Here is a 27,607-nt window from a genome sequence, read left to right on the forward strand (position 1 = left end):
TTTAAAGCAACAGCCTAGGGAAGCCTGCTTCCAAGGGGTCGAAGGCGTGGCCTGGGTCAAGCTCAGAGCTAGGGTCGGGTGGGAGGGGCGGTATGGGCCGTGCGGGGAGGGCCAGAAGAGGAGGGGAGAAATCTGCGGAGTAGGGGCAGGGGAAGGGCTGGGCCAGGAGCAGAGAGCCCGGTTGGGGCGGTCATGGCTGTGCGGGGTGAGCTGGGGCGGGGGCCGGCCTCGGCTGGGCGGGGAGATCTGGGGCGGGGAGAGCCGGGGCGGGGCGGCCTCAGCCAGGCGGGGAGAGGTGTGGCGGGGAGAGCCGGGTCGGGGGTCGTTCTCTGCCGCGCCGTCGAGCCGGGGCATGGGGCGGGGGGCGATTTCGGCTGCGGCTGGACAGTCTGGTCCGGAGGCGGCCTCTGCCGCGCGGGGAGAGCAGGGGCGGGGGTCGGTCTCCGCTGCGCAGATCGTGGCGGGTGGGGCCTGCGGGCGGGCTGCTGTGGACAGCGCTGAGCCGCCTGCCGAGACTGTTGAGAGGCGCGCGACTACTGGAGGCTTGGCCTGAGGTGGCTACTGGGGGCTCGGTGCCTGCCTGGAGGCTGCAGGGAGAAGGCGGGCCTGGGGCTGGGGCTGGGGCTGGCGTCCCTCCAGCTCCGACAAGGGACCCGCGCCCGCGCACTACCAGCTAGTCTTCACCTGCATTGGCTGTGGGACTAGGTACTCCAAGCATATCTCCAAGCTTGCCTATCACCAGGGTGTGGTCATTGTGACCTGTCCTGGCTGCCAGACCCACCACACCACCCTCGACAACCTGGGGTGGTTCTCGGACCTGGATGGGAAGAGGAATATTGAAGAAATCCTGGCAGCCAGAAGGGAGAAGGTATGCCAAGTGACTGGCAAGGGGGTCCAGGAGCTTGTTTTAAGGGCTGCGGGGTCCCCCAAATGCACCAGTGCTGTGTCAGGGGCTGAGGACCAGGATCCCACCCACCCTGGCAAGAAGGAGGCCAGCTGACTCACCTTCTGCCTTCAAGAACGATACTCTGGCCCTGGGCCGCTCTGGATATGCCTATTTTTTTTTTTTTTTTTTTTTTTATCAGTAGCTATCAGTTGCAGATGTGGGGCCTGGGGCTCTCCTGCTCTCCCTGGTTCTGGAGTCAGAATGACTCCCGAGAACCCTCTGTGGGCTGCAGCTGGGGCCTTCTGCAGCTACAGGCCATGTCCCAGTGGGAAGGGGCTGGACATGGAGTCTGAGCCCCTCCTGGCTGTGGCTGTGTGGCCTTGGGCAGGTCACTTTGCCCCTGTGAGCCTCTGTCTTCCTGTCTCCAGATGAAAATGCTCAGAGCGCCACCTTGTCAGGAGGACAGGCAGAAAGACAAGACTCAGAAGAGACATGGGGTGGCTCAGTCCGGCCCCCAATGTCAAGGTCCCCATCTTGCTGGTTCTCAGGGATTCCAGGAAAGGATGGCCAGTTAGCCAGTGTACTTCCTGGGTGCAGGATCAGCACCCCCACACCCCTCTGCAGATCTTGTCCCTCTGGCCAGACACAAGGAGGCCCCGCAGATCCTTCTGTGGCACCTGCTGTCCCCTGGACAGCACTGGTGAACAAGTGCCAACCTCAGCCCTGACTTTTGGCCACTGGCCAAGCGGTCAGGAAAGCAGGCCACTCGCTGTCACCACTGACAGGCCAGGCAGCCGTGGTGACAAGGGGAGTGGGTGTGAGGGGTGCTTTCTGATGGGCGGTGGGCCGCGTGCCCCGCGTTTGTCTCGCAGCCTCGTTTGACTGTCTTCTCAGGATGTTCCTGTGTTTATGAGAGCATGTTTATTTCCAGAAGCCTTCTGGGCAGTGTGAGCTTCAGCATTAATCACCAGCCACCATCTCACAGGATCCCGGCAGGATGCGCCCTCCCAGTTGCCGACCCCGTCGGCGCTGGGCCTCAGCATGGTTCTCCAGGCACTGGCAGTCTGTGCTCTGACTCGGTTACCCCCGTCCTTCCCCTTGGCAAACAAGCCTGCATTATTCCAGCCCAGAGCCCCCTGGCCATTTTGTGAAGTCCGTCCTGGAGGCTGAGCCAGCAGCCCCACCACGGCCTGCTCTCATGTGCCACAGAGGCCCCAGGTGACCCGCTGGCCTTGAAATGCCTGAGCTGCAGGGCTGGGTATTGGCATGGCTGCCTTGCTGACCCCAGACGGTTAGGACCAGAATCTGGGGAGGTCCTGGGAGCTGGCTGGACTCTGAGAGTGCAGGGCTGGGCCTTGGAGTGCCACTGAGACCAATCCCACACTCCATGGATGCAGAAACGGAGGAGGCCTGTGGTTTGGACATGAGTGCTAGCCGTTTTTTATTGTGTGTTTTCTGGCACTTTGACTTCTGGGTCCACTGACCCTGGAGGGGCTGCCCCTCCCAGGGCTAGTCAGTTCCTAGAGACAGTAGAAGATGCCAGTGAGCACACCCAGGGCCGGGACAGACAAGTAGGGGCAGCCCCTCCACCCAGAGATGCCGATTCCTCCCACCTGCTAGTCCTGCCTCCCTGTTGCTCCCCATGGAAACCACAGGAGAGGCTCTTGCCACTTTTTCCCCTCCCCTGCCCCCTGACCCGCGAGGGCCCTGCTGATGCCCCTCCAAGGGCAGTGCCCCATCTGCACGGATGCTTCTCAGCCCAGCCAGGGCCCAGTGGTCCAAGTGAGCCACCTTTGTGCGAGGCCAGGCTGCCACTGACTTCATGACTTCAGAAAGACATCTCAGATGTGAAGGGACACATCACAGGAATGTCCATATATTTTTCCTTCTCAGCCATGACTGAGGAGTAAAAGCAAAATAACATTGTGTTCAGATCCAAGAGACTCAGACAGTTTGCCGCTGTCAGGCTGTCACTGAGAGTGAGGACGGGTGGAATGAAGGAAGAAGTGAATGACTCCCAGAAGGAACGAGTGGAGAGTGAGACACGAGGTGGGGAACGGGTGAGTGCAAGTCTGTCTGACAGTCATGACTGTGTAAATCAAGCATCAGGGGTTAGTAAGAACAATGATCATGGCTAATGAGAAGGCAGAAACCTCTGTGGTTCAGTGTTGTGTCCTGGCCATCACCGGCCACCCTACCAGGGCTCAGGAAGGCTGAGCTGAGGCAGAAAGGGCAGAAATGTACCTATATACTAGCCACTCATATCCATCTGTGTAAGAAGAATTGCCCACCATGAACAAGTGGGAAAGATTCCTGGAATGCACGATGGCTTCACCCTAGAAAAATGCATGACTGTACTCCATTCCATTAAGAGTGTGAGGAGAAAAAACAGGAGCATCTCAATGAATGCCGAGAAGGAAATGGATGAATTCACCACCATCTTCTGAATTTCATGGAAACACGACTAATTTAAAGGGTCATATTCAAACAATGTTCTTTTAAAAATAATTCTAGCCCAACTGGCTAATAACAATGTTTAGAAGTATCACACCATTATATATCGCATTATAGCACAGTATCACTTCCCTCTGTTCCTCATGCTGTGCGTCAGGCCTTATAGAACCTCATGAGAGAAATGGCTCAATTTAGTAGGGATGCTCATTGCAAGGAAAACATGCTTCTTTTATGCCATGGATTTTAACATAGATTGTTCAAGGGAAACCCCCTCCCCCATTATGACAGTCATGCAGAGCGGTGTTTCTCCATGTGGTGACTGATTCCTAAATTCAGTCCCATCGTGAAACTTCAGGTCCATAGGATCTAATATTCTGACTTTGGATCCCTGAGGGAATCCGAGGTGTCCCCTGAGACCGAGAGTGCAGAGCCACACATTAGGACAGTCAAAGGGGCCAAAATGAGAAAAGAAGTGAGAGCAGCTGCTGAGATGTGACGTGGGAGAGCCCTGGGATCAGGTGGGTCCTGGCTGAGGGGCTCTGTGGGAAGGTCTTCAGGAGTAAAGGGCCTGGCAGGTGAGGAAGGTGCCTATGTATGATGACCTCCTGTCGGGACAGCTCCAGGAGAGCCCCCATTTCAAATACATTCCCGAACCTGTCCTATCTTCCCTCGCAACTGTATTCATTCAGCAATACACGTCCATCTTCTTGGCCAAGTGCTGGGCTGGAGACCTGTAATATACTCAAAACCATGCATAGACTCTGCTCCCACGTGGCTGAGCGTTCGTTATAATACAATCCAAGGAAAGCCGTTGTAGGTAGAGGAGCAGGTAATTGAAATCAAAACCTGTCCCTCTCCCACAGTTCTTATCATCACTGTTCTTTCTTCTGACACTTTAGGATACACAGGATTGTAGCAAAGCGCCCCAGGCGAAAGCAGACTCAGTGCTCTGGGGATAGAAGTCCATGAGGACCCACCTTGGCTGTGCTGAGCAGGAGATCTTCCCCGGTGAGTGACTCCCACTGAGACCTGCTGCCCCACTTTAATTGTCTCCTAGGGATTCAGGGACAACCCCACTGTCCTGTGAGCAGACCTCTTTCTACCCAAATCTACATCACACGCACACAAGGCAACATGAATTAAAATATCTCTACTACATTGCACTGATTGTCAAAGTCTTTTATTTAAATAGATATTTACAAACACAGACGGCTGTAGGGAGAGAGGAAGGGACAGAGGTGGACACAGATGGGGGCTGGACACAGAATAACACATGTCTGTGTATCCCAAGGGACAACGTCCACTCAGTGTCCAAATTCTGTTTGTAAATTAGAGTGTATTGAGCTTAGACCTGAAACGAGATTGAAGAAAAAAACCAAACCTCTATAGCTTAAAGAAATCCTCACTCTCTAAAACATGTTCTGAGGAGGGCTAAATTGGGAAGGAGCACTTTGGAATGGAACAGTGTTTCTCAGAAGCAGTGACACCCCTCCCTCTGGTGGCCGTATGGGGAATGGCATGTGAGCTGCTGGCTCCATGGATGTCGGACAAACAGGCAACATTCACACAAACACAACATCAGTCTTACTGCTGGACAAAAACCAATCCTCTAAGATCAAAATTTGGGGTTGCCTTCTAAGTCCTTGTCTTGATCATGACATGACCGGCCACTTACCAAGGGTGGGGTCTCAGGGAGTGTTGATGGAGGCCCTGAGCTGGGCCCTGGGTCCACAGCAGACAAGGGAGCAGAGGCCGCTGCCACACAGGACCTTCAGGGAGAGAGTGGGAACGTGCTGGGGTCACTTGTCCACATCCCCGCCCTGTGTGTCTGGTGCAGAGGAGTGAGTCTATCCAAACAGAGACATGTAGGGCACTTTGATGTTTATATTAAGAATAAAACACAGACACAACAGGCCGCAAGGAATATGTTATCACCTCTAAGAATAATCCGGAATTGTAAATCACAGACACCTCAAGAACTGTGGGCGTCCAGGCCCTGAATGTGATGGGTGGCTGCAGAGTCGCACTGATACTTACAGTGCGTCCCTGTGTTCTGGCTCTGGTGTTGTTGCAGGCAGGAGAGCTGGAGCTGGCTCTCCATGCAGAGGGGTTTCCCCAGCGGGTTCTGGAGCTGGTGCTGTAGCTCCAAGAAGGGAAACTCTTATCAATAGGACTGCTTTCCCACGTGTCTCCCAAAGCCAGGGGAGCCCTCACTGCTACTCAATCAAATCTCACTCCATGATTCCACCCCCAGGGAGTCTTCCCAGACTCTGCTCTGTGTGGTCCAGTGCCTTCCCCCCGCCCACCCAACAGATCCCTCACCCTGCATCATCCTCACCATCACTGTCTGCCTCTGGGAGCTCCAGTTGCTCCAGCTGTGTCAGGAGGAGGTGGGCCTGCTGCTCCAGGTCTGAGCCAGCCATGCTGAGCTCTATGTAAGTGACAATGGTCTTAAGGCATGGGAATTCTGGATGGTGGTGGAAATCATCTGGGTACTGGAACAGCCAGGTGCTCAGGATGGAGGCCATGGCCCTGGGGGTAGTCAGGGGGACTCCAGAGTCAGAGACTTCGCCTTTCTTATATGTTGGGCTACCAGGGTTGACCTGTGGAGACCTGGGCCTTTTTGCCTTTGGCTCCTGCCCATCCAGAGGCCGGCTCTGCTCCATGTCCCATCTCAGCTGGCAGTGTGGGCAGAAGCAGGTTTGGACACAGTGGAGGCACTGCTACCAGCCTTCTGAACAGACAGCCCTGGCTAAATGTTGTGAGCACCTCTCCACCTCTTCAGGGACACCTGTCACACTGCTATGTCCCTCTCCCTGCCTCTCCCCACTGGATGGCACCTCTGAGAGGACAGGCAGGCTGTGCGCTCTGGGCACTGCCCTCTAAGGGACACAGGAGCTGCTCTATGAGTGCTTGAGCCAGGAGGGAACACACAGGCTATGTCGGCCTTCCAGGCTTCCCACGGGCCTCCTCACTCCTCAGACTTTAGCCCCTGCACCTGCTGGCTGCAGAATCCTCCAGGGACCCTGCCTGGGTCTCCTTCTGCCCCTGCCACTCAGCATCATCAGGATGTGCTCACCTGTCCCCTGAGGCTCACTGGGTCCCCTGAGCAGCAGCTGAGTCCCCACCATGAGGCTCCAGTAGATGGTGGGCAGGATGCTTTCCACCCGTTGTGTTCTGTGTCTCCCAAAGGGCGTGTGGGCAGAGATGGGATGGATAGGGGATGGTTGTGGGTTTTCTTCAGTTTTGACTCTGTCCTCTGACCTCCCAGATGCCCCTCACAGTGCCACAGTCCCACCCACAGCTCTCTGGGTCTCGTCTCCTCTTTGCCAGGGGAAGCCCTAGGACTTCTGCTCTCAAGCCAGACTCGCAGGATATGTGGGATCCTGGATTCCGCCCACCTTGGACCAGCCAGAGTGCCCAGAGCTTCACACACTGTTTGGGAATGTAGTCCTTCCCGCTTCAATCCAAGAGACTCACTGTTTCAGCTCGTGCAGGGGTCCCCCATCCTCTTCTATAACAGGGAGGATGCATCCGTATCTACAGGAGAGCAGGAAGGTGTCACATGTACTGTCCCGAGCACACTAGCTGGATGTGCTGTCTTGTGTGACAGTGTGACACCCAAGAGAATGGAAGCCCTGGAGGGCAGGGCTGATGTCTGCTCGATGCATTAAATGATGGTTGTTCCTAGAAGAGCCCCTGTCCCTGGGGGCCCTTCCTATACATTGGGGGAATGAGTGAGTGAGCCCACCCGGCCCCACAGCGCACATCTGAGTGGGCCTGGGACCCCACTTGTCCCTCCCAGGGATCCCTGCTCTCACTCTCCCAGGACAGGGACAGCTAATGGCATCACAGATCCCCTTTGAAATGGGAAAACAGTTCCACCCAAGGCCAAAGTCCCAGTGACACAGGAGGCAGACGCTAGCTCTTGGGCAGGAGGACAACGACAAATTCGCACAACCACAGCCCTGCCAGCTGCCCTTTCCGTGAGCCAGGTCCCCGGAGAGCACCTTCCATGAAGGTCTCCCTCTGTTCCTACCCTCCTAGGGCCTGATCCTCTCTTGACCCCAGTGTGCAGAGGGGAAACTGAGGCTTAGAGAGTTAGAGGAACAATGCCTGATGGCACTGCTGGTAGGTGGCCAGGTCCCCAATGTCCCAAGAAGACAGAGTGCTCACCTTCGGAACAGATGGTCCAGCACCTGCTGGGCGGTGGCAAATGTTCGATAACTGCCCAGAAATGTGTTCACATAGGAGGGGTGGCCGCCCAGGACGGCAGGCACCAGCTTTGCCACCAGCTTCTCCAGCCTGTGTCGCTGGAGGCTCCACGCCCTGTAGGCCTCATCCCTGCTCCCTGATGGTCCAGCTCCCCCCTGGGTTGGAAAGAGGAATGACGTGAATCAGAGGCAGCACCGGGGACCCCCAGGCACTTGGGGCTGGAGGTTAGACCGAATCCTCAAGCCTCAAGCTCTTGTGCCTGAGGTGGAACAGGGGAGCCCTGAGCAGATCCAAGATACTCGGCATCACCAGTACCAGGGGAGATGGGTGATGATGAAATGCGTCAGTGTCTCAGATCCCTGTGTCAGCACCGCAGTGCCGGCCCCTCCCTGCATGCACCACTTTATCCTTGTGCCTGCTGTCACACATCCCATTCTAGGGATGAGAAACCAGCGGCTGAGCCTGGGGTGGGAGGGCTCAGGATCTTCAGGTTAATGTGGACACGTCGGGATGGAGAAGAATCAGGGCAACGTGTAGAAAATTCGGAAATACCCTTGACTTTACATAGACTGAAGTTCTGTCCAAGTCTCTTTCTGAGTTTCACACTCATATTTGGTCACTGCCTTTGCATCTGCCCAAGTCAGGTCCTGGGCTGTGAGGGCAGGTGGGGGAGATGGGGCATTAGATTCCTTTGCCAGCAGGTCTCTAAGAGGCACCCTTGGGCAGCAGGGGGCCTGGGGCTTCCTGGGTATGGAGTCTCCTCGCTCGCACTCACCCTGAGCACGTCCTGGGCTCTGCTGCTGTCGTGGGGCACCTGTGCCTCCTGCAGGGAGGTGGAGCGGGGATCTCCATGGACCAGGTCCTGTCCCGTCCCGTGTGTTGAGTCCTGTAAATACAGGGCTCAGAGGCCTGGCAGGAGCCTCAGAGCCCTGTCTGGTTCTCCGACCCATAAGTCATCTCCAGTCCTGACACACATTCACCGCTGTCTGCACAGACCTCCTTCAGGGGCAGAAAAGCTGACAAATTGGGGGCTTTGTATTCCCTTTGACACAGGGAAGATGCCCCTAAGGACACTTATTTCCCCCTTATCAGCCCTGTCCTTGCGTGCGGCCATGAAAGGACCACAAGTTTACCAAGCATTCAATAAGCCATTCCTTCCCAGCGGGGACACCTCCCCTTAAGTCCCCGTTCTCCGACATCGAGATGAGGGAAGTGGGTCTGTCCAGGGAGGGACACTTATGGAGACCAGTCCCAGACTGGCCTTCTCCAGGCCACCCTGCGTTACCTTAGGTGACCTCCTCAAAATAGGCCACAGGCGCCTGGGTGGAGGGTTCCACAGACGCCTACAGCCACCGAAGAACCTCGCAGTCCAGGGCTTCCTGGCGGAGAAGCCCCGGGAGACCGGGAAACAAGAGGAGAACATCCTGTGTCTTCAACTGTCTCCAGCCAAGTGCACTGGCTCTGGGGCCATCACTTGAATGTGGGTGCCTGGTAACCAGGTTCCATTTCGGTTGGGGTCTGTTAAGGATGTGATGTGACTTCCTGCGGTCCACTTCCTGGAACCCCTTCCTCAGACAACACCTGAACACACAGCCCTCTGGATTGCTGCCTGCTCACCGCCTTCACCATGCAAACCCAACTCTTCCACAGTTACAGCAGCCCCGCCATCCCTATTGCTGCTGAGAGGGTCTGCATGCAGCTGTGAGGAGATGCCCTGGCTTCCAGACTGCACTCCTCATTCTTACCTATTCTCCATCCTGGGGAAGCCCTAGTGTGTGTCCAGGCCGGTGTGTCTCCCCAGCTGCACAGTGGGAATGATTCTACCAAGTACTTCTAGGGATGTCCTCAGGTGCAAGTGGAATAAGGCCTAAGAAATTGGAGAGTGATGTCACCTGTAGGTGTTGCCTGTGACCCAAGTTATCTTCCTCTGACTTCCTCCTCCATGTCTGTTCCTCTTATGATCCCCCCATCATCCTTATTCAATGTACAGATGTACAGTGGTTCACGTGTGTGTATGTGTGTGTCTTTGTGATTGTGTCTTTGTGCATGTGTGTGTGATAATGCCAGTTCGCACACTCTGTGTGGCCAGCAGAAAACTTCCCCCACACAGGAGGGATGGACAAGAGCATCCTGAGGTCTGAGGGTTTCTAATTTCCAGAGCAAACTCGAGAGGGGCTGAGGCCCTGGTTAGGAGGTCAGAGTTCATGACTCAAGGCCTTCAGGTAGCAGGGCTGGAGCTGAGATCACACAGTTTCTGGCTTCACTGTCCACACTCAGTGCCACTGTGCTGGAGGCAGGAGACTGTCCCTTTTAGCCTGTCTGGCTCAATTTCTCTGGCTGTACCCATAGTGGCCCAGGGACTGACAGTCAGATGATGGCTGCCATCACCATTGGGCTTGTCAATGTTATTTGCTACTTCCTTCCTGTTCCTACTCTTAAATGACTCTCCCCAAGTCTCAGGCTTGCTGTCAGGTTTTATCCAGTTCCAAGTGCAGTATAAATAGCGTCTGGGTCATCATGAACAGAGTATTTTTCATCATCCGTGTACCGCCGCTTGCTTGAAACCCCCTGGGAAGCAGTTTTTCCCAGTGGTTTCATTATAAAGTCATATTCATTTTCTCATTTGTTTAGATTCCTCATATTATTTATATCACATATAATTTGTCTTTGTCTGACTTACTTCACATAATATGATAATTTCTAGGTTTCCCAGACATACTCCTTAATGTTTACAGCAGCTGTATTTACAACAGCCAAGATGTGGAAGCAAAGTACATGTCCATCGACAGATGAATGGATAAGGAAGATGTGGCCTATACACACCATGGATTACTAGTCAGCCATAAAAAATTAATGAAATAATATTATTTCCAGGTAAATGGAATGCATGCAGAGATTATCATACTTAGTGAAGTAATTCAGAGTAAGATAAATTTATATCTTACATGTGGAAACAAACAAACAAATAAGTGATACAAATGACCTTATTTACAAAACAGAAACAGACTCACAGACATAGAAAACAATCTGTGGTTACCAGGGGGGAAAGTGGTGGTGGGAAGGGATAAAGTAGGAGTGTGGGATTACACGTATACAATAGTATGTACAAAATTGATAAACAACAAAGACCTACTGTGTAACACTGGGAAATATATCCAGTAACTTGTAATAACTTACAATGGAATAGAATATGAGAAAGAATATATATACATGTATAACTGAAGCAGTATGTTGTACACCAGGAACTTATACAACATTGTAAATCAAATCTACGTCCATGAAAAAATAAAGTGTATCAGAACTGATCTAATCTCATAAGCGTTCAAGGTTTAAGTGGCCCCAAGATGCCTTCTGGGACTCTCTTCCCACCCCTCCCCATATCCTTGCAGCAGCTCCATCTCCCAATGGGCTCAAACCAGAACCTGGGACTCTGTCTGCTCCCTCTTTCTTCCTCATTCCACATGCAGTTGGCTCCTCCTCTGTCCCTGGGTCCCAACTTCAAATGCTTTCATCACCTCTCTGAATCTCCCTCCCCCTCCCTGTCCAGGCCACCACTGACACTGTCCCAGATTCATGCTCTTTTCTTCCATTTCTCACTCCCTTTGATCCAATACAGGGATATTGAAAAGATACATCTGTTTGGGTATCTGTGCTAACACATAAGAAATCTCTCGGGCATTTGGGGACAAGCCCCAATCCTCAGCCAGACCTGAAGGCCCTCCTCCTGCCAGCAGCCCACCTGGCCTTGCTCCCCTTGGTTCAGCCACACTGGACTCTATCTGTTCTTCTCAGGACCATCTCCTTCTGCATCTTCAAAATCCCCAGGCTGGGAGCCCATTGAGCTCTTTACCTGGATGACTTCTTGAGGTGTACCTCAAAGAAGGTACACCTGGAGGTCGCTCTGCCCTGGGCCCTCAGTTCCTCCCCCAGGGCTCTTTCCATAGCTCTAGGAGATGCAGTCTGGCCGCATATGCCTCAGTATTTGCCTGGGAAGTGGCAGGAAGCTGGGACTCTAGGAAACCTCAGGTCCCCAGTCCCATGTCTTATCCTGCAACTGGCTTGCAGGTGAGCCCAGCTGGCTCTATAGCCCCTTGTCAACTCCAGAAAAAGGGCCCACAGCCCTTGCGGGCTCTGCCCCACTGCTGGTTTTCCAGGTGGTATTTAGAGAAGAAGAAAGCAAGCAAAAAATGTAGTGACCCAAAGGTATTGACATATAAACAGATATGCAGATCAATGGAACAGAATACAGAGCCCAGAAATAAATCTTCACATGTATGGTCAAGAAATGTGCAACAAAGAAGCCTAAAATGCACAGTAGGGGAAAGGACAGTCTCTACAATAAATAGTGTGGGGAAACTGGACAGCTACATGCAAAAGAAACACACTGGACTGCTTATCTTATATCATACACAGAAAGGAAGTCAAAATGGATAAAGCCTTGAATAGAAGGCCTGAAATAATTTAACCCCAAGAAAGACTAGGCAGTGAGCTCCTTAACGTCAGATTTAGTTTTAAATTGTTGGTGCTGACTCCAAAAAGCAGAAGAGATGAAAGCAAAAATTAACAACTGAGACTACATCAAACTGAAAATCTCCTGCACAGCAAAGGATACAATGTACAATCTGAAAAGGTGAGGAATGAAATGGGAGAAAATATCTGCAATTCAGATCTGATTAGGGGTAATTTCCAAAATATATAAAGAGCTCACACAACTCAATAACAAACAAACAAATCCTCATTAAAAAATGGGCACAGGGTCTGAATAGACATTTTTCCGAAAATGACCTCCAGATGGCCAACAGGCACATGAACAGGTGCTCAACATCATTAATTATCTGAGAAATGCACCTCAAAACCCCAATGAGATATCACATCACAGTTGCCAGAATGGCCATCATCAAAAAGATCACAAATAACAAATGTTTGTGAGGAAGTGGAAAAAGGGGAACCCTTGCAGTGTTGGTGGGAATGTAAATTGTTGCAGCCAGTATGGAAAACAATATGAAGATTCCTCAAACACTAAATATAAACCTATCATATGATCCAGAAATCCCACATCTGGATATATATTTGAAGAAAAGAAAAACACCAGTTCAAAACGATAGTTGCATCCCAATGTTTATAACAGTATTACTTAGAACAGCCCCAAAATGGAAGCAATCTAAGTAACTGTCCAGGAATAGATGAATAAATAAAAAAAAATATATATATATATATGTATATATGTATTTTATATGTATATATATACAACTATACACACACACACACACACACACACACATATATATAGAATAGACTACTAATCAGCCATAAAAAACGCTGACATTTTTCATTTGAAACAACATGGAATGACCTGAAGGATATTATGCTTAGAGGAATAGGTCAGACAGAGAAGACAAATACTGGATGTTATCATTTACATGTGGAATCTGAAATATAAAACAAGTGAACATATATAATAAAACCAAAATAGCCTCGCAGATATAGAGAACAAACTAGTTCTTACTTGTGGTGAGAGGGAAGGGGGGAGGGCCAAGAAGGGGTAAAGGATTAAGAGACACAAACTACTAAGTATAAAACAAATAAGCTCTGTGTCTATAGGAATGTTTACTTGTGTGTTTTAAACTTAAACAAGCCCCAGTTTCATCCTGGGGGTGTTGGTGGATGCTGGGGTGGGGTGAAGCTACCTTTGTAAAATAGCTGCCAAGCTTTCAAACAACTCAAAAGAACCAGCATCTCAGGCCACCCGAGGTGGATGTGTGACCAACTTTCACAATTCTTTCAAGAAAGACAACTGTTCACAGAGTTTTATATTTTCTAGATTTAATTTTGGTAACTTTTGTTTTCCAGAAACTTATTCATGTAGCCCTTGCTGAAAGCACAATTCACCTGGTGCTTCCTGGAAGACTCAGCAGCAGGACCAGGAGTGTGGACTTTCCACAGCACCAGGGGCATCTTAACACCAGCAAAGATGGGAGAAATACTGCTCCACATCATTCAGTCTGTGCTTCTTTATTCACAAGTTCATGGATGGACAAATGAGGTACAAAACAGTGCACATATTTAAAGTGTATATTTCACTCAGTTTTCACATATGTATATACCCAGAAAATCAACCTAATTAAGATTAAAAACATAGCCATTGCCCCCTGAAGTTTCCTCATGCCTCTTTGTAATCCACACCTCCCTCCTTCCCTCCAGTCATTAGGCAAACAGTAATCTGCTTTCTTCCACTGTAGATAACACAGCATTTAATATGAATGACATCTTTCTGTACTGCAGAAAGCATCTGGCTGCTTTTACTGAGCATAAATATTTTGAGATTTAAAAATAAATTTAAAAGTAAATAAATAAGCTACAAGGGTACACTGTACAACACAGGGAATATAGCCAATATTTTAAATAACTTTAAATGGAGTATAATCTGTAAGATTCTGAATTACTATGTTGAACACTTGAAACTACTATAATATTGTATATCAACTATACCTCATTAAAAAAAAAAAAAAGAAGAACACTCTTGTAACCACCATCCAGGCCAATCAACTGTACTTTTCCAGCCAAGCCAGCACACCCTCCCTGTGCCCCATCCCAATCTCAACCAGCTCCCTCCTCCCAAAAGTACTCACTGTCCTGATTTTTATAGTTATTACTCTCCTTGAGTTTCTTTATTGTTCTTATCACCCAGGTGTGCCTCTCTAGGTCCTATAGATTAGGCTTGCTCATTGTGCTGATGTCTTTAAATCTCTTTTAGTCTGTAAGTTCCTTCTCCACCCCCTTTCTCTTTCTTATCCTGTATCCATGGACGAGCCTGGGCCCTTTCCCCATAGGACTTCCCAGTATGGACTTTGCAGACTGTGTTCTCAAGATGCAGTTCAATCCATCCCTCTCTTATTTCCATTTCCTGCAGATTTTCAGCTGTATTCAGAGGCTTGATCAGACTCAGGATCAAGATGTTTGATAAGACCCTATATATTGATGTGCTTTTTCATCAAGGAACAAATAATGTCAGGTTACCTGCCTATTTTTGAGATGTTAGCAGCAATGATGTTCAGTGCTTACATTGGTTAATCCATTTGGGGTGAAGAATGATGATTATTGTAATTACATCATTCCTTTTTCATTTATCAGCTGGTTTAATAATGTAAAGGGACACTTTCCTTCATCTACTGTTTGGTCACCCATTGAAATGGTTCATAGAGGAAAGGCTGTTTAGATGCTTCTTTTTTTTCATTTATTTATCCATCATCAAGATAATGAATTGCTACCCCGATAGCCTGCAAAGCTGATGAATTAGTTTTAAAAACCAAGATGAAATCAAGGATTAAAATCTATGCCTCAGTCACTGGTGGCATGAACCAAGTTCCTCTACGATTTAGTGGCAAGTCCTTGCCTGACTTCTGCATTGAACAATCTCAAGGCACTGCTGTTGGTCCTAATTAGGCCTCTGTATCGCGCATGAGTGGGGCTCTCCTGGGAAGTGGGGGGATGCTGTTTTTGCTACTGTACTGAGCACGCGCAAGGCCCTCAGGCATCTGTTTACTTGCTAAGTCTACTTTGCTCAGACTTATGAGATATCGGGCAGGACTCATGGCTGTTATCCACCCACTTGTATTTGGTGGTAACGGGAGAATACCTTGTAATCTAAACTTGTTATCAATATTGCCCATGGGTTTTGGTTTTAATACCTTATGCTCTGTGTTTATGTGGAGATTCTGGAAGACAAAAACTATGTGTCCATGACCATGGCCATCTTCCCAGAATTCTTAAATTTATTTTATTTTAAAATTTTATTTTATTATACTTTAAAATACAGTAATAGAGAAGCAGAATTATTTTTCACGTATAGAAAGCATGAAAAAATACTACACTAAAAAACCCCACAAAAGATTATTGTTTGCTCAATGCCTATGTGTTTTCTCACTGTTAACAAAGCAGGTTGCAACTGCTAAGGATATGACAGCTCCTGGTCCAGGCAAAATGTAGACCACACAGTCCAAACACCCTTGTTCTGCAAACACCCAGATGTGGGATGGTCTGGCCAGGCTCAGGAGAGAGAAAAGGAGAGGCCTCAGAGTGAAGAGGAAGGGTGAACAGGGCTCCAGTTTGTGATCCAATGTGTCAGCTGTGGGGGAGGGGGCCCTGCTATTGGTCCACAGAACCAGGTGAGCATCTTTCCGAGCTTCACTCCTTTTGATGGGAGAAGAGGAAGGATCAAGGGTGCAGACATAAACGCACATAAAGCCAGGTCTGTGGATGGATTATGCCCCTAATAGAAGGTTGAGTAGAAAACATTTTACTCACTAAGGAAGCTCTGTTGTCTGGATGCTGGGTGAGATGAGAGACTCCTCTGAGGGGAATAATTACTAGGCCTGTGCTGAGGACTGAATATTTATTTCCCCCCAAATTCATATGCTGGCATCTGAACCTCTAAGGTGATGGCATTAGGAGGTGGGGCCTTAGGGAGCTGATTAGGTCAGAAGGCAGAGGCCTCCTAAATGGGATGAATGCCCTTGTGACAGAGGCCTGAGACAGCCCCCTTGCCCCTTCTGATGGGTGAGAACACAGAGAAAGATGGCCTCCTATGAACCAGAACATGTGTCTCACCAGACACGGAATCTGTGCACACTGTGGTCTTGGACTTCTCAGCATTGAAAACTGGCAGAATTAAATTTCTGGTGTTTATATATTATACATACATACATACATACATACACACACACACACACACACACCTGGCACAAATGAAATTAATTTCCTTCTTCAGTATCTTCTACATTTCAGACACAGATATTCAATTTCCTGTTACACTTTTTTCACCCAGATACTCCAAGCATCTCCAAATCCACATTTCCTAAAGCAAATTAATCATCTTCTCCCCCAACCCTCCCAGTCACCAAAGCCGGAAGCCTCCATTATCTTCTTTCCTGCCTTGCTTGCACGTCAAATCTGTGGTGCCTCCAGGCCTGGCCCCCAGTACAACAGTATCTCTTACTTCTGCTCCTCCTTGGACTCTCCACTCTACAACCCTGCTTTAGACATTTCTTCCTCCTTGGACTGTCCTAAGAGTACTCTTGATGATCATTGACACCAAGTGGTCTCCTTGAGCCAAGTGTCTACCTTTCAAATCATAAAGAGTGTCTTCAAGTCACCAACTTAACACCTCTTCCCAAAAACTTCATTGACTTTTGAAGGATCTGGAATTGCTTGTTCACAAAGTTGACAGTCAAAAAAAAAAAAAAAAAAAAAAAAAAAAGTGTGTGTGTAGTTTAAAGTCTGCCAAGTCCTAAAGATGCTCCAGTTTAAAAGTTGAAAATGATACCAATTTTATAGAACTATATAGATCCTGTGTGTATGTATTTTATAATGCAAACAGTATAAAAGAAGTGTCTGGTCATTACAAAATAATCATCCACTTTAGGGGAGGGTGAGGTAAGTGGTCTTCCCAGGTTCCTCAGACCATGAAAATCTGATTGCTTAAAATTTGATGGCGTTGTATACATTTGTTCTTTCATCACCCACTTAAAGAGAAGTGCCAGGTGTGCCTCTCCAGCTAGGTAGGCATGATAGCTGACAGCCAGGCTGGAAACTTTCCAGAACTTCTTACTCTTTCTCTAACTTTCTTTCAGTACTTCTTCTTGGCCTTTCTTCATTAAAACTTTCAACTGAGTGACTACTGTAAGCCAGAAGTTCACTGCCTAGGTCAGAGGGAGAACAAGAGAGAGATTGGAACATGATCATTACGATTTCCAATTAAAGGAAGAACACCTAAGGAAGGTTCAAAGCCTACTTTCTGGAGGCCTAACTCTCAGAATAGATATTGATCAAAGCAGAACAAGCAAAGGTACAGAGCAGTTTGGAGTTACTGCCATTAGGCATGAGGCAAGGAATGAAAGGAGGTAAGACTTGAGGTTCAAGGCAGGAGGAGAAGCCTTGTAGGTCCAGTTACCCAAGTGGGCCTTACAGATTTTTCTTCTGGCTGGTTATTTCCCATTGGACCATCCATCACCTTCTAACCTATGCTCTGGGAAACTTCATACTGCCCATCTTATCAAACTGTTTCACTCTCAAGGGGTATTTAAGGCTCTCCTAGAGGCCCACTCTCACCCTCCCTCCCTCACAACTCTTGGATGAAACTGGACTGTCAATGAATCAGCTACTTGCTGCTCTTTTGAGCAGATTGCCCTGTGCTACACAGCTTCTGCTCCATCATGTATCTCTGCCTCTCACCACACTAGGCACTCTTCCCCCTGCCACTCCTCCTCCAACACAGGAACAAGTTATGGAGCCTTCAAAACAGTTCCGGTGTGACAAACTGGTAAGACGTGTTGTGAACTTTACAATCTGGATTTCTAGCGTCTCTTGAAAAATCAAGAGCCGGTGTACCTGGGCCAGAATCTCTGCATGGCAGCAATCAGCTAAGACTGACTCAGGGTTATCCTCTCATGTGGGGCTGTGCACTTCAGCTGACAGCACTCACATCCCACTTCATTTACAGTAGCTGCCTGGCTCCTACATTTTGGGTTTCTATTCCCTAAACTAAGTGTCGTCTCTTCCAAGATCTTGTCCTTCCCTGTACCAGGTGTAGATTCTCCCAGGATGAATGGCAATCATACTGTATATTCATGACTTACTTTAGTATTATTTTTACAAAGGGTACCTTTGCTTTTTGTTTACCAGTCTTTTACACATGCCCAGTGTTTAACAAGTATTTATTTTTTCAACAAGATGAGAGCACTTTGCTTCCTTAACATTGGGAATAAATGCTCTCTGTGGATATGTATTTCCATTTTGAAGAGGTACTCCCACCACCTGTCAAAAAAATTCATACAAATTCTTAAAATTTCTCTTAGAAACTTATTAGATGGTTCTTGCCCTTTATATGTATCTCTCAAGAGTATTAAATCAGTGAAAATAAAACTGAACTCACCTTTAAATTTATGGGAGTAATACTTTTGCCACTGACAATTTCAGATGACTTAATGGCTTCTCTGCCTCTGACAACCTCATAAATCAGAGTAAAATCTAAACAATGGCTTTTGTAAAAGATAACTGTGATCACTTCATAAGGCATACCTTGTTTCACTGTGCTTTTACTGATTTTTTTTCCAACAAATTGAAGGTTTGTGACAACCCTGTGTTGAGCATGTGTGTCAGCGCCATTTTTTTGCAACAGCACTTGTTCACTTGGTGTTTTGTGTCCCATTTTGGCAATTCTTGCAATGTTTCAAATTTTCTTCACTATTATATTTGTTATGGTAACCTGTGATCAGTGATCTTTGATGTTATTGCTATGACTCACTGGAGGCTCAGATGATAGCATTTTTTTTAGCAATAATTTTAATTAAGGTGTATACGTTGTTTTTTAGGCATAATGCTATTGCTGTTAACAGACTACAGTATACTGTAAACATAACTTCCATATGCACTGGGAAACCAAAAAATTCATGTGACTCACTTTATTGAGATTATTGCCTTTATTGTGGTGGTCTGGACCTGAGCCCACATCTCCAAGACATGCCTGTATGGACAAAATACTTTGTGGATAACCTACTGGATGAAATAGTTGTCAATAAGGCCATCTTCTATGACCTTGCACTCAAATGCAGGGCCAGGAGGGAGGCAAAGTTCAAGTCTGAGGCAATCAAAGATAGGCAAAATAAGTGATTCTTCAGGAGGCTGTGATTTTAGATGTTGCCTACATCATGAAAACAATTTCCCAGGAGAAAAATTAACAGAAAGTAGTATGCAAAATAGTCCTTTTTTTTTTATTTTTATGGATAACTGTCATTAATACAGCAGGAACAGATATGATTATAAAAGATATAAAATCAGAAGAATGTTAGCATTCAACAGAAATTAAAACCTGAGCTGAAGGCTGATCAGAATGTTTAACACTTGGCACTGTTCTGATGAAAGATAAGAAACTTGTTTGGTTTTGTAAATAATTCATATAACTCAGAAAAAAACTTAGGTTTCAAAGGAACTACAATGCACTGACGTGACTGACTTTTCAAAAACCTTACGTCTGCTGCTGGCAAACACTTAAGGTAACCAGAGTTATCTGAAGCTCTCAAAAGGGAAGGCAGGGAGGCATGGAAATTGTAGATTTTTAATTCACAAGTTGAGATTGTTTTGGAAAAATAATTTTGGTTTAGTTATTTATTCATGTAGCTGTAAAAGGCTAGCTCAGTTTGTCAGAGCACAAGAGAATCCTGAAAGAAGTAAAAAACATGGTGATGGACTAACATAAATCCATTCCAACTTCTGGAAAACAAGTGACAGAGTGTAACATCACCAGAAAGATCAGAACTAGGAGGAAGAGGAGATTTGTGGTCTAATTCAATTCTCTCTTTGGCTTCTAGAGCATCTTACTAAGAATTTAGAGAAAAAGAGGGGAATTCTTTTCCTTTAATTAGTAACTGTCCATAAGCAGCAGAAAAGAAACAAAAGAAAACTAACAGAGTGGTGGACCTTATTGATTAAAAAATCTGTGAAAATGAATTAATTTTAATATGTTGAATCTTGAGTCATACTAACAAACCAATGGTTAATATACTGCAAAACTATACAAACATAAACTCTCATCTATTGCAGAACTCCAAAACTAATGGAATTAATTTCTTCTCCCTTTTAAGTACTCCTTCCACAGAAATTCCTAAAACTGAGTAGTCATTGGAATTCCTACACTTTTACACAAGTGTCATCAAAACATGATGATTGTTTGTCAAAATGATGCAGGAAGCAACTTCAAATGAGATCAAGGAACTTACATTCTCTCAAAACATATTTTCAGTTCTTCGTACTCCAGATTACATAAAAAATGAGGAAGGCTGGACTCAATGTAATTCCTCTCAGTCCACTGTCATTAAACTCCCAACCTCTCCATGCTAGAAAAGGATACAGTATTTAAGTGAATTTTTATAAAGTATCTCCAGTTCTAAAAGAAATGCTTCTTATTTTTTTAAGAGAGGACTGAAGCAGTGCCTTTTACTTAGCGGAGACCAGCCACTGACTTCCTTCCTTTACCAGCTTTCCAAGATGATACTAAGTGACTTTTTGCCCTAATATTTTTGCCCCGGGTTTTACGAGGCTTCTCTTCCTTGTGCACCTTCATGTGCTGCCTGAGATGAGAACTCTGGCTGAAGCATTTGCCACATTCACTGCACTGGTAGGGTTTCTCCCCTGTGTGGGTTCTCTGATGCTGAATGAGGTGGGAACTCTGGCTGAAACATCGGCCACATTCATCACACTGATAGGGTTTTTCTCCAGTATGAATTCTCTGGTGCTGAATGAGGTTTGAGCTCTGCTTAAACCGTTCTCCACACTCATCACATTTATAGGGCTTTTCCCCAGTATGGATCCGTCGATGCTGAATAAGATTAGAACTCTGAAAGAAACTTTTCCCACAATCTGCACATTTATGGGATTTCTTTCCGGTATGGATCTTCTGGTGCTGAAAAAGAGTTGAGCTCTGACTGAAACTCTTTTCGCATTCAGTACATTTGTAAGGCTTCTCATCCAAGCTTCTTCTCAGTCTGCTCAAGCCTGAGTCAAATCGAACAGTCACTCCCCATTTTGGCCGCTGCCGGCCTGATTTGCGCTGACTCTCATAGGCTCTTCCTTGGCTTGAGCTCCGAGAAATTCCTCCTTTAGGTTTTCCTAGCCGCATGGTGAAGAGCCAAATGTATTCTTAAGAGAGTCTATGCTCTTCTTCTGAATGAATGTTTCACTTTCTAGAGCTATGCAGCTCAGAATTTTCTATGTATGGAAGAAAAGAATAAAAAACAAATTATAAATGACTTGTTAATTATTCAACTTTAATACCTCTTCAACCCATCAAAATTTCATCCATTTTAAAATTTAAAATGTATTCAATATATATATGAAAACAAAGACAATTCTGGGGAAAAAAATACTCGCAAAATAATTCTAGTCATTCCAGAGTTTAAACTTCATTAAATACCACCAAATTTTAACCAAATTTACCTTTGGAGTTTTTCTGTGTTGGAACAACAACAAAAAAGTGATAGTATGAAATATAAATTCATATTGGGCAATAACAAATAAGTATATAATTCTGAAGGATTAAAAAGTAGAGACAATACATTTTAATGAGAATAAAAGAAATAACTCCAAAAGACAATCAAAATTTGGGTAATAGATTATCATTATTTAAAAAAAAGAAGAAGAAAAAACAATTTCACATAGATTCAAGTAGGTATTATTGGTTGATATCATTGTGTGTTAACATTTATTCCCGTGTTAAATTTACACTCACTCACTGGTGACTAACTAAGGTGCCCAAATTAGGAAGAAATGACAAATCATATTACTTTATTAAATATTCCTGTTTATCCTTATTTGTTTAGCCACTCTACTTTCACTGCTATAGAGAATAACTTAGCTCTAACTTTGTAGCATAAACTGTTTTGAATGTAGGAACTACTCTAAAAGGAGTGGAAAGCTTATGTGAGTCTACTCAATAAATACTGGATGAAGAAAACGTCAATGAAAAGATGTTTCATTATTATTTCTTCTAGATTCCCATGATCCAAGAAAGACAATTCTTGGAAAACTTGAAACATGAGGATTTTTTCTTTTTTTTTTTGGAGAAAGAAAAATCTCAGAACTTTTACTTGATAGTGGAATGAAACAGCAGAATAAAAGGTAGTGGGTCGGGGAGAGGGTAGAGCACAGCAGTAGAGAGCATGCCTTAGCATGCACATGCATGAGGTCCTGGGTTCAATCCCCAGTACCTCTGTTAAAAATAAATACATAAGCAAACCTAATTAACCACCTACCCCCAAAAATGTGGTGGGTAGAATACAGGAAAAGGAGAAGAAAGTAAGTTTACATGTAAAAATAGGAAGGAATTTTTAAAATACCCAAATGCTGCAAAAATTCAAAATTTCAAATTAATTTCATTTAATTACATATAAGGTTACCTAAAACAAGGGCCATAAGCAAACATGCACAAACTCCAAATAGGTGACAATGTGGGAGAACCTAGGTCTGCAAAGGTAATACAATTATTAGAACTAATTTCCACATCTTGTGTCAGGAAGCAGACTTTAAAATGGGAATAACTACCCTGGGTCTCTTGCATACAAGCTTATAAAGTAAATAATTGAAAACAAAAATTACATCACTGTTCTTGCCTTTTCTGCAACTTACTGTATAACTGAGATGCCAGGCCTCATAGTGCTGAGATTTTATCCGGATATTTAATAATTATATCTACCATAGTTAAGTATCAGAAAGAGCAAACTGCATACAACACAACACTGAGAGCGGTACTCATTTCTTAACTTCAGTAAATATTTATAGGACATTTATTACAAGGAGACATTTGTGAGAAACATGTCGGTGTTTTAAAAAACAGCTGTACTGGTAATAATACGCTGAAAAAAAAAAACATTTACTTTTTCATACTATGGAAGTCAGTTCTGGCAGGAAACTCAAAGACTAACCCAGCTAGAACACTACAGATGAAGAAATCATACCAACAGGGAGGCTGTGTGCCAGTCACTGGGCGATCTCATTTCTTTCCAGAGCAGGTTTATGGGATTACCTTCATTTTACAGCTAAGGAAAGGCAGGTATACTCTGGCCAGGTTCCCCTCTCCTAGCAACCTGACCCTAGAACTTCCAATGCCAAGTACAGCGCTCTGGTCATCAGCGTAATTCCACAGCAGGCGTGGGTTATTAAGGTAAACCTGAGTGATGGGAAACTGGAACGTGCTTGCTTGCTTCCTCATACATAAAACTGGAATGACAATAAAGCTTCTGCATTATTAGGGAGTTACAAGTTTCAATGTCTGTAAATCGCTCAGAACGGCCCGTGCCACCCAGGCGTTGGTTCAGCCTGTTCAATGCTGACACGCGCCTGGTGAACAGCATAAGGAAGGCGAATTCAGGGGCCTGGGCCCGTCCTCCTCTGGCCTCAACTCGCCGGGGATCCCATGAAGGCCTCCGCCTTCCCGAGGCCTCCGACTGTCGCTCCCACAGGCCAGGCCCGCCCCGCTCCCTCCGCCCCGGCCCCCGGCCCCCGGCGGGCGCGCAGCCATCGCGGGCAGCCCGGGAGCGGAGGCCCGAAGCCGCGCCCGCCACGCCGTTGCCCGGTCGGCGTCGCCCCGCCGCGTCCACCTCGCGCCGGGGCGGCCCCCAAGCCCCGAGCCGCGCGCCCCGGGCCCACTCACCGCGCCCACCGGCCGCCGCCTCCGGTGGCTCGCTCGCCTGGCGACCCTCGCGCCGCCGGAAGTGCGGGCCGCGCAGTTTGTCAGCGCCACCGCCGCCGCCGCTCTAGGAACCTGGCGGAGCGACCCTCTATGGTCCCGGGCCTACCGGAAAAAATGAACTCCTTTCTTCCCGTTGTTTTGTTTTCCTCTCCTACCCCTCGGAAGGCGTCCTGGGGCCCCCGGGACCACAAGATCTGTGATCATCTCCCTTTGTGAGGGGGGAGCGGCCTTCAGGGCAGGCGAGCCGCAGCCTGTGTGTCGGGGCTTTTCAAACGCAACCAGCCCGTCTGATTCCGGGGCTTAGTTCTTTCCACAAGTATCGAGCACTTACTAATTATGTGCAGGTACTTTTGTTTTTCATGAGTCACTTTATTTAATTATTACCAAAAAGCCCCTACAAGATGGGAATGATCATACTTATTTTACAGTTAAAGAAACCAAGGTTTAGAGTAGAAGTTTGCACAAGTTCACACAGTGTGTAAGTGGATAACCCAGGCTTGAAACCGGTCTTTCAGCTCCAAAGCCCCGTCGTTTTCAACACACCCCCTTGTTTCTCCTTAGTCATGATCTCTCCTGGTCCTCATCTCTTACAGGGTCCTCCTCCCCAGCCAGCCTGGCCTGGGCCGGGTCATATGACCTCTCCTCTCCTGGGCCCTCCCTGGCGTTCAGAACTCCTCCAGTCTAACGGCTTCAGATACCATCTGTATGTGCTGAAGACGCGCGTTCTGGTAACTCCAGTCCGACCTTGGGATGCAGATCTTACTGAACTCTGGGACTTGTATATCCAGCTGATTACTCAGTGCCATTTGCATGTGTAACGGACATCCTGTACCTAACAACCCCCCAGAGGAACTTCTGGTATTCACCTAACCTGTTCCCCTCAACCATTGATGGCAACTCCATCTTTCCAGTTGCTCACGTCAAAAATCTTGATGTCTCTGTGGTCTCTTTTTTCACCCCAAACCCAAATCCAAGACATCAGTAAGTCTGTTGGCTCTATCTTCAAAATATATCAAGAAATGAGCCACTCTCAACACCTCCACTGCTATACCCTCCAGGAAGCTGCTCTTATCTCCTGTCTGGATTATTGCATTGGCTTCCTCACTGGTCTCCCTACGGTCTACTCACAGCTGCAGAATGATCCTCTTAAAACCCAAGTCAGATCATGTCATTCATTTTGTTCAAAACCCTCCAAAGGCTTCTCATGTTATTAGCATGAACTCACGGCCTCACAGTGGCGCAAAAAGCTGTTACAATCCAACATTTGTTCTTTGTTGTAAGTGTTAAAAACAGTGCTCAGAAGGTAGCACGCACTAAGCAAGTGTTTGTTGAATGAATGAATTTATAAGATGCCTCACTGTTTACAAAGGGATTTTACATCTATTCTCTGGTCATTCATCTTTATTTCACTGTGGTCTCAGGAAGCAGGGATCCTCATATCAGTCTTGCAGATCAGTGAAATGAGGCTGAGAGGGAAACTTGCCCAAAGTGACACAGGGAGTTCATGGCAGAGGCCAGACTAGATCAAAGGCTCAGATCTCAAGCTGGAACTTCTTGCTCTGCAGATGGCAAAGCATGAAGCCGACTGAGGCCTGGACAAGGAATGTCAGCTCAGTAATGGAGCTGGACTGTTGTAAAGATGAAATGAGATCATGTTAGGCACTTAGCACAATGCGTAACACGTAAGAAACATGAGACATTGCTATTTTATTATTAAATTGTGATTACAGTTTGTTGATGCTAGTGGCTGGTGGGGGCTGAGGTAGGGGACAGTGGCCACAGATAGTTCAGGAAGCGTTTCAAAAATAAAAATGAACTGCTGGGACTGATTGCTTTATGTCCAGTAAAATAATAAGAAAATATTTTTCAAAAATTTTCTGAGTAAGAGAGTCACGAATTAAAAATAATATAGTGTCCCAGATAAAGGTGGGTTATCTCTTTTTCCTGTACCTGAGAACAGTTGGGCCAGCTACAGAAGGCCCAGAGAGGTGTAGATTAGAGAAGAAGAGAATTGGCTAAAGAAAGATGAATTTTTAAGAGAAATAGAAAAGCCAGGAAATAAAGGGCTGTGAGTGGCCAAGTGTGGACAGAGTAGGAGGTAAGGATGGAGAAAGGCAAGAGATAGAAAAAAAATAAGGGATGGGGAGGAGGAGGAAGAATAAAGGGGAAAAGGGGAAAAAGAAAGAGAGAAAACAGGCAGGGTTTTACGCCCTCCATTTCTTTGTTAGTATAATAATAGTCAACACGAACTGAGTGCTAATTATGTTCCAGGTACTGTTGAAAGCGCTGGCAGTACCTCCTTCACTATTCCTGTCATATGATTGTTCCTGAGCGTTCGCTCCGCCCTTCTTGGATTTTATATCCCTGCTTAATGGTGTGTGACTTTCACTGCCTCCTAGTGAACAATATCCCACCCCGCTAATGTTGACTTGACACGTGACTAGTGTTGGCCAACTCCAGGTGTAACCCATCCTGGAAGCAGCTTTGGGTCACTGTGTTTCTGCCACCACTCTGTTCTTTCCCTCCGCCTTGAGAATAATATGTCCCAAGTAGGGGCTGTGCCTTCAGCCTTCAGCCCAGGATGAGAAGACATGTGGAGCAGAGCCCCATAAGCCCAGCTGCAGCCCCCTGCACTCACCTGTAACATGTCAGAGAAATAAATGCAGTTGTAGCCACTGAGATTTTGGTTGTCATTTGCTACTATAGCAAAGCTGACGGATATACCTTCCACAACTCTCACACATAGGAATTGTTAGAATTCTCATCTTACAGATGAGAAAATGGAGGCAGGTAACTTGCCCAAGGCCACATGTTCATAAACAGCAGAGCCAGGCTTTGAAGCCAGAGGGTTTGGCTCTGGAGCCAATGCAAGAACTAGGTTAAGAAACCTCTACCTAGCAGTGTCTCTCCAATGGAATCCCACATTATTTTAAAGCAAATTTAAATGATTGAAATTGGTTGCACTGGATATTTACAAAACACAAAGATATAAAGAGGGGAGAGGTGGGAGGGATGGACGGTCAGAGGAGAAAAGATACACTATGTTCTCCTAACAGCACTTCTTTCTAGGAAAACTGGGCCACGAGTTAATGGCTGGAGCTCCTCTGGGAAACTGCACCCAGTGGGGGCCATTGTGTCCCTGAGCCCCTGAGTTGTGTTGGCTCATTCTAGGAGAAAATGGCTTCTGGGCTGAGAATGGGCTTGGCAAGACAGCTTCCTTTTACTATAGCTTTGTCTTTTGCACCCCCACTCCCTTGCAGACAGACAGACAGACACACCAAAAAAGTACTGTCTCAACAGAGAGGGCTGCTGCCATGTGTCTGCATTTGGCAGCAATGCAAAAGAGGCTGGTCCTACCTGTGGCCCAAGGCCTGGGTGCAGTGACAAGAGTGGTCTATCTCCCTTCAAGGGACCCTGAACAATGGTTCTGTCCACCAAGCCTGAGACTTTGCTTTCTGTTTCCTCTGGGTTCTCTGGGAAAGGAAACTCTGGGAATTCCCATTCCTGAGTTTGCAGAAAACATCTCCATTAAAAGCCCAGCCAGGGTGGGGAGCAGAGCCCCACCCACATGTTGGGAGGCCGGCGCGGGTGAGCAGCTGGCTCTCTCCCAGACAATCACAGCTCCCTCTTGCGGGGCCTAACTACAGCACATGCATTTGCTGTTTTTACATTTGGAAAGGCTTGAATCTGACTGCCTTTCCTGCCTGATCAGGGCTGAGGGACTGAGGGGCAGGGCGGCTGCTGCCTACCAGGGCTTTGCAGCTTCAGGGTACCTGTGTCCCACCCACACAGGCACCTAGTGTATTGCCAGC

The 27,607-nt window shown here is 46.9% G+C and overlaps 1 protein-coding gene and 1 long non-coding RNA gene across 3 annotated transcripts; one reads left to right on the forward strand and one right to left on the reverse strand.

Annotated features, from left to right (window-relative positions):
• Positions 1–364: 364 nt before the first annotated feature.
• Positions 365–26,461, forward strand: LOC123619300 (uncharacterized). 2 transcript variants are annotated; one of them, XR_012510347.1, is made up of 3 exons: positions 365–4,348; positions 13,406–13,598; positions 24,389–26,461. It is a non-coding gene; the product is annotated as an uncharacterized LOC123619300 (long non-coding RNA). The 2 variants fall into 2 exon arrangements; XR_012510348.1 differs by lacking the exon at positions 24,389–26,461 and having other exon boundaries at positions 365–2,946; positions 4,240–4,348; positions 13,406–15,105.
• On the reverse strand, positions 19,298–24,015 carry ZNF22 (zinc finger protein 22). Its single transcript, XM_074374401.1, has 2 exons — positions 23,757–24,015; positions 19,298–21,316 (listed from the first exon to the last, which is right to left on the reverse strand). Exon 2 carries the CDS (start codon positions 21,225–21,227, stop codon positions 20,550–20,552), a length of 678 nt encoding a protein of 225 aa, XP_074230502.1. The 5' UTR covers positions 21,228–21,316; positions 23,757–24,015; the 3' UTR covers positions 19,298–20,549.
• Positions 26,462–27,607: the final 1,146 nt, after the last annotated feature.

This window comes from Camelus bactrianus, chromosome 11 (genome assembly GCF_048773025.1).
Source record: "Camelus bactrianus isolate YW-2024 breed Bactrian camel chromosome 11, ASM4877302v1, whole genome shotgun sequence".
Taxonomy (NCBI): Eukaryota; Metazoa; Chordata; class Mammalia; order Artiodactyla; family Camelidae; genus Camelus; species Camelus bactrianus.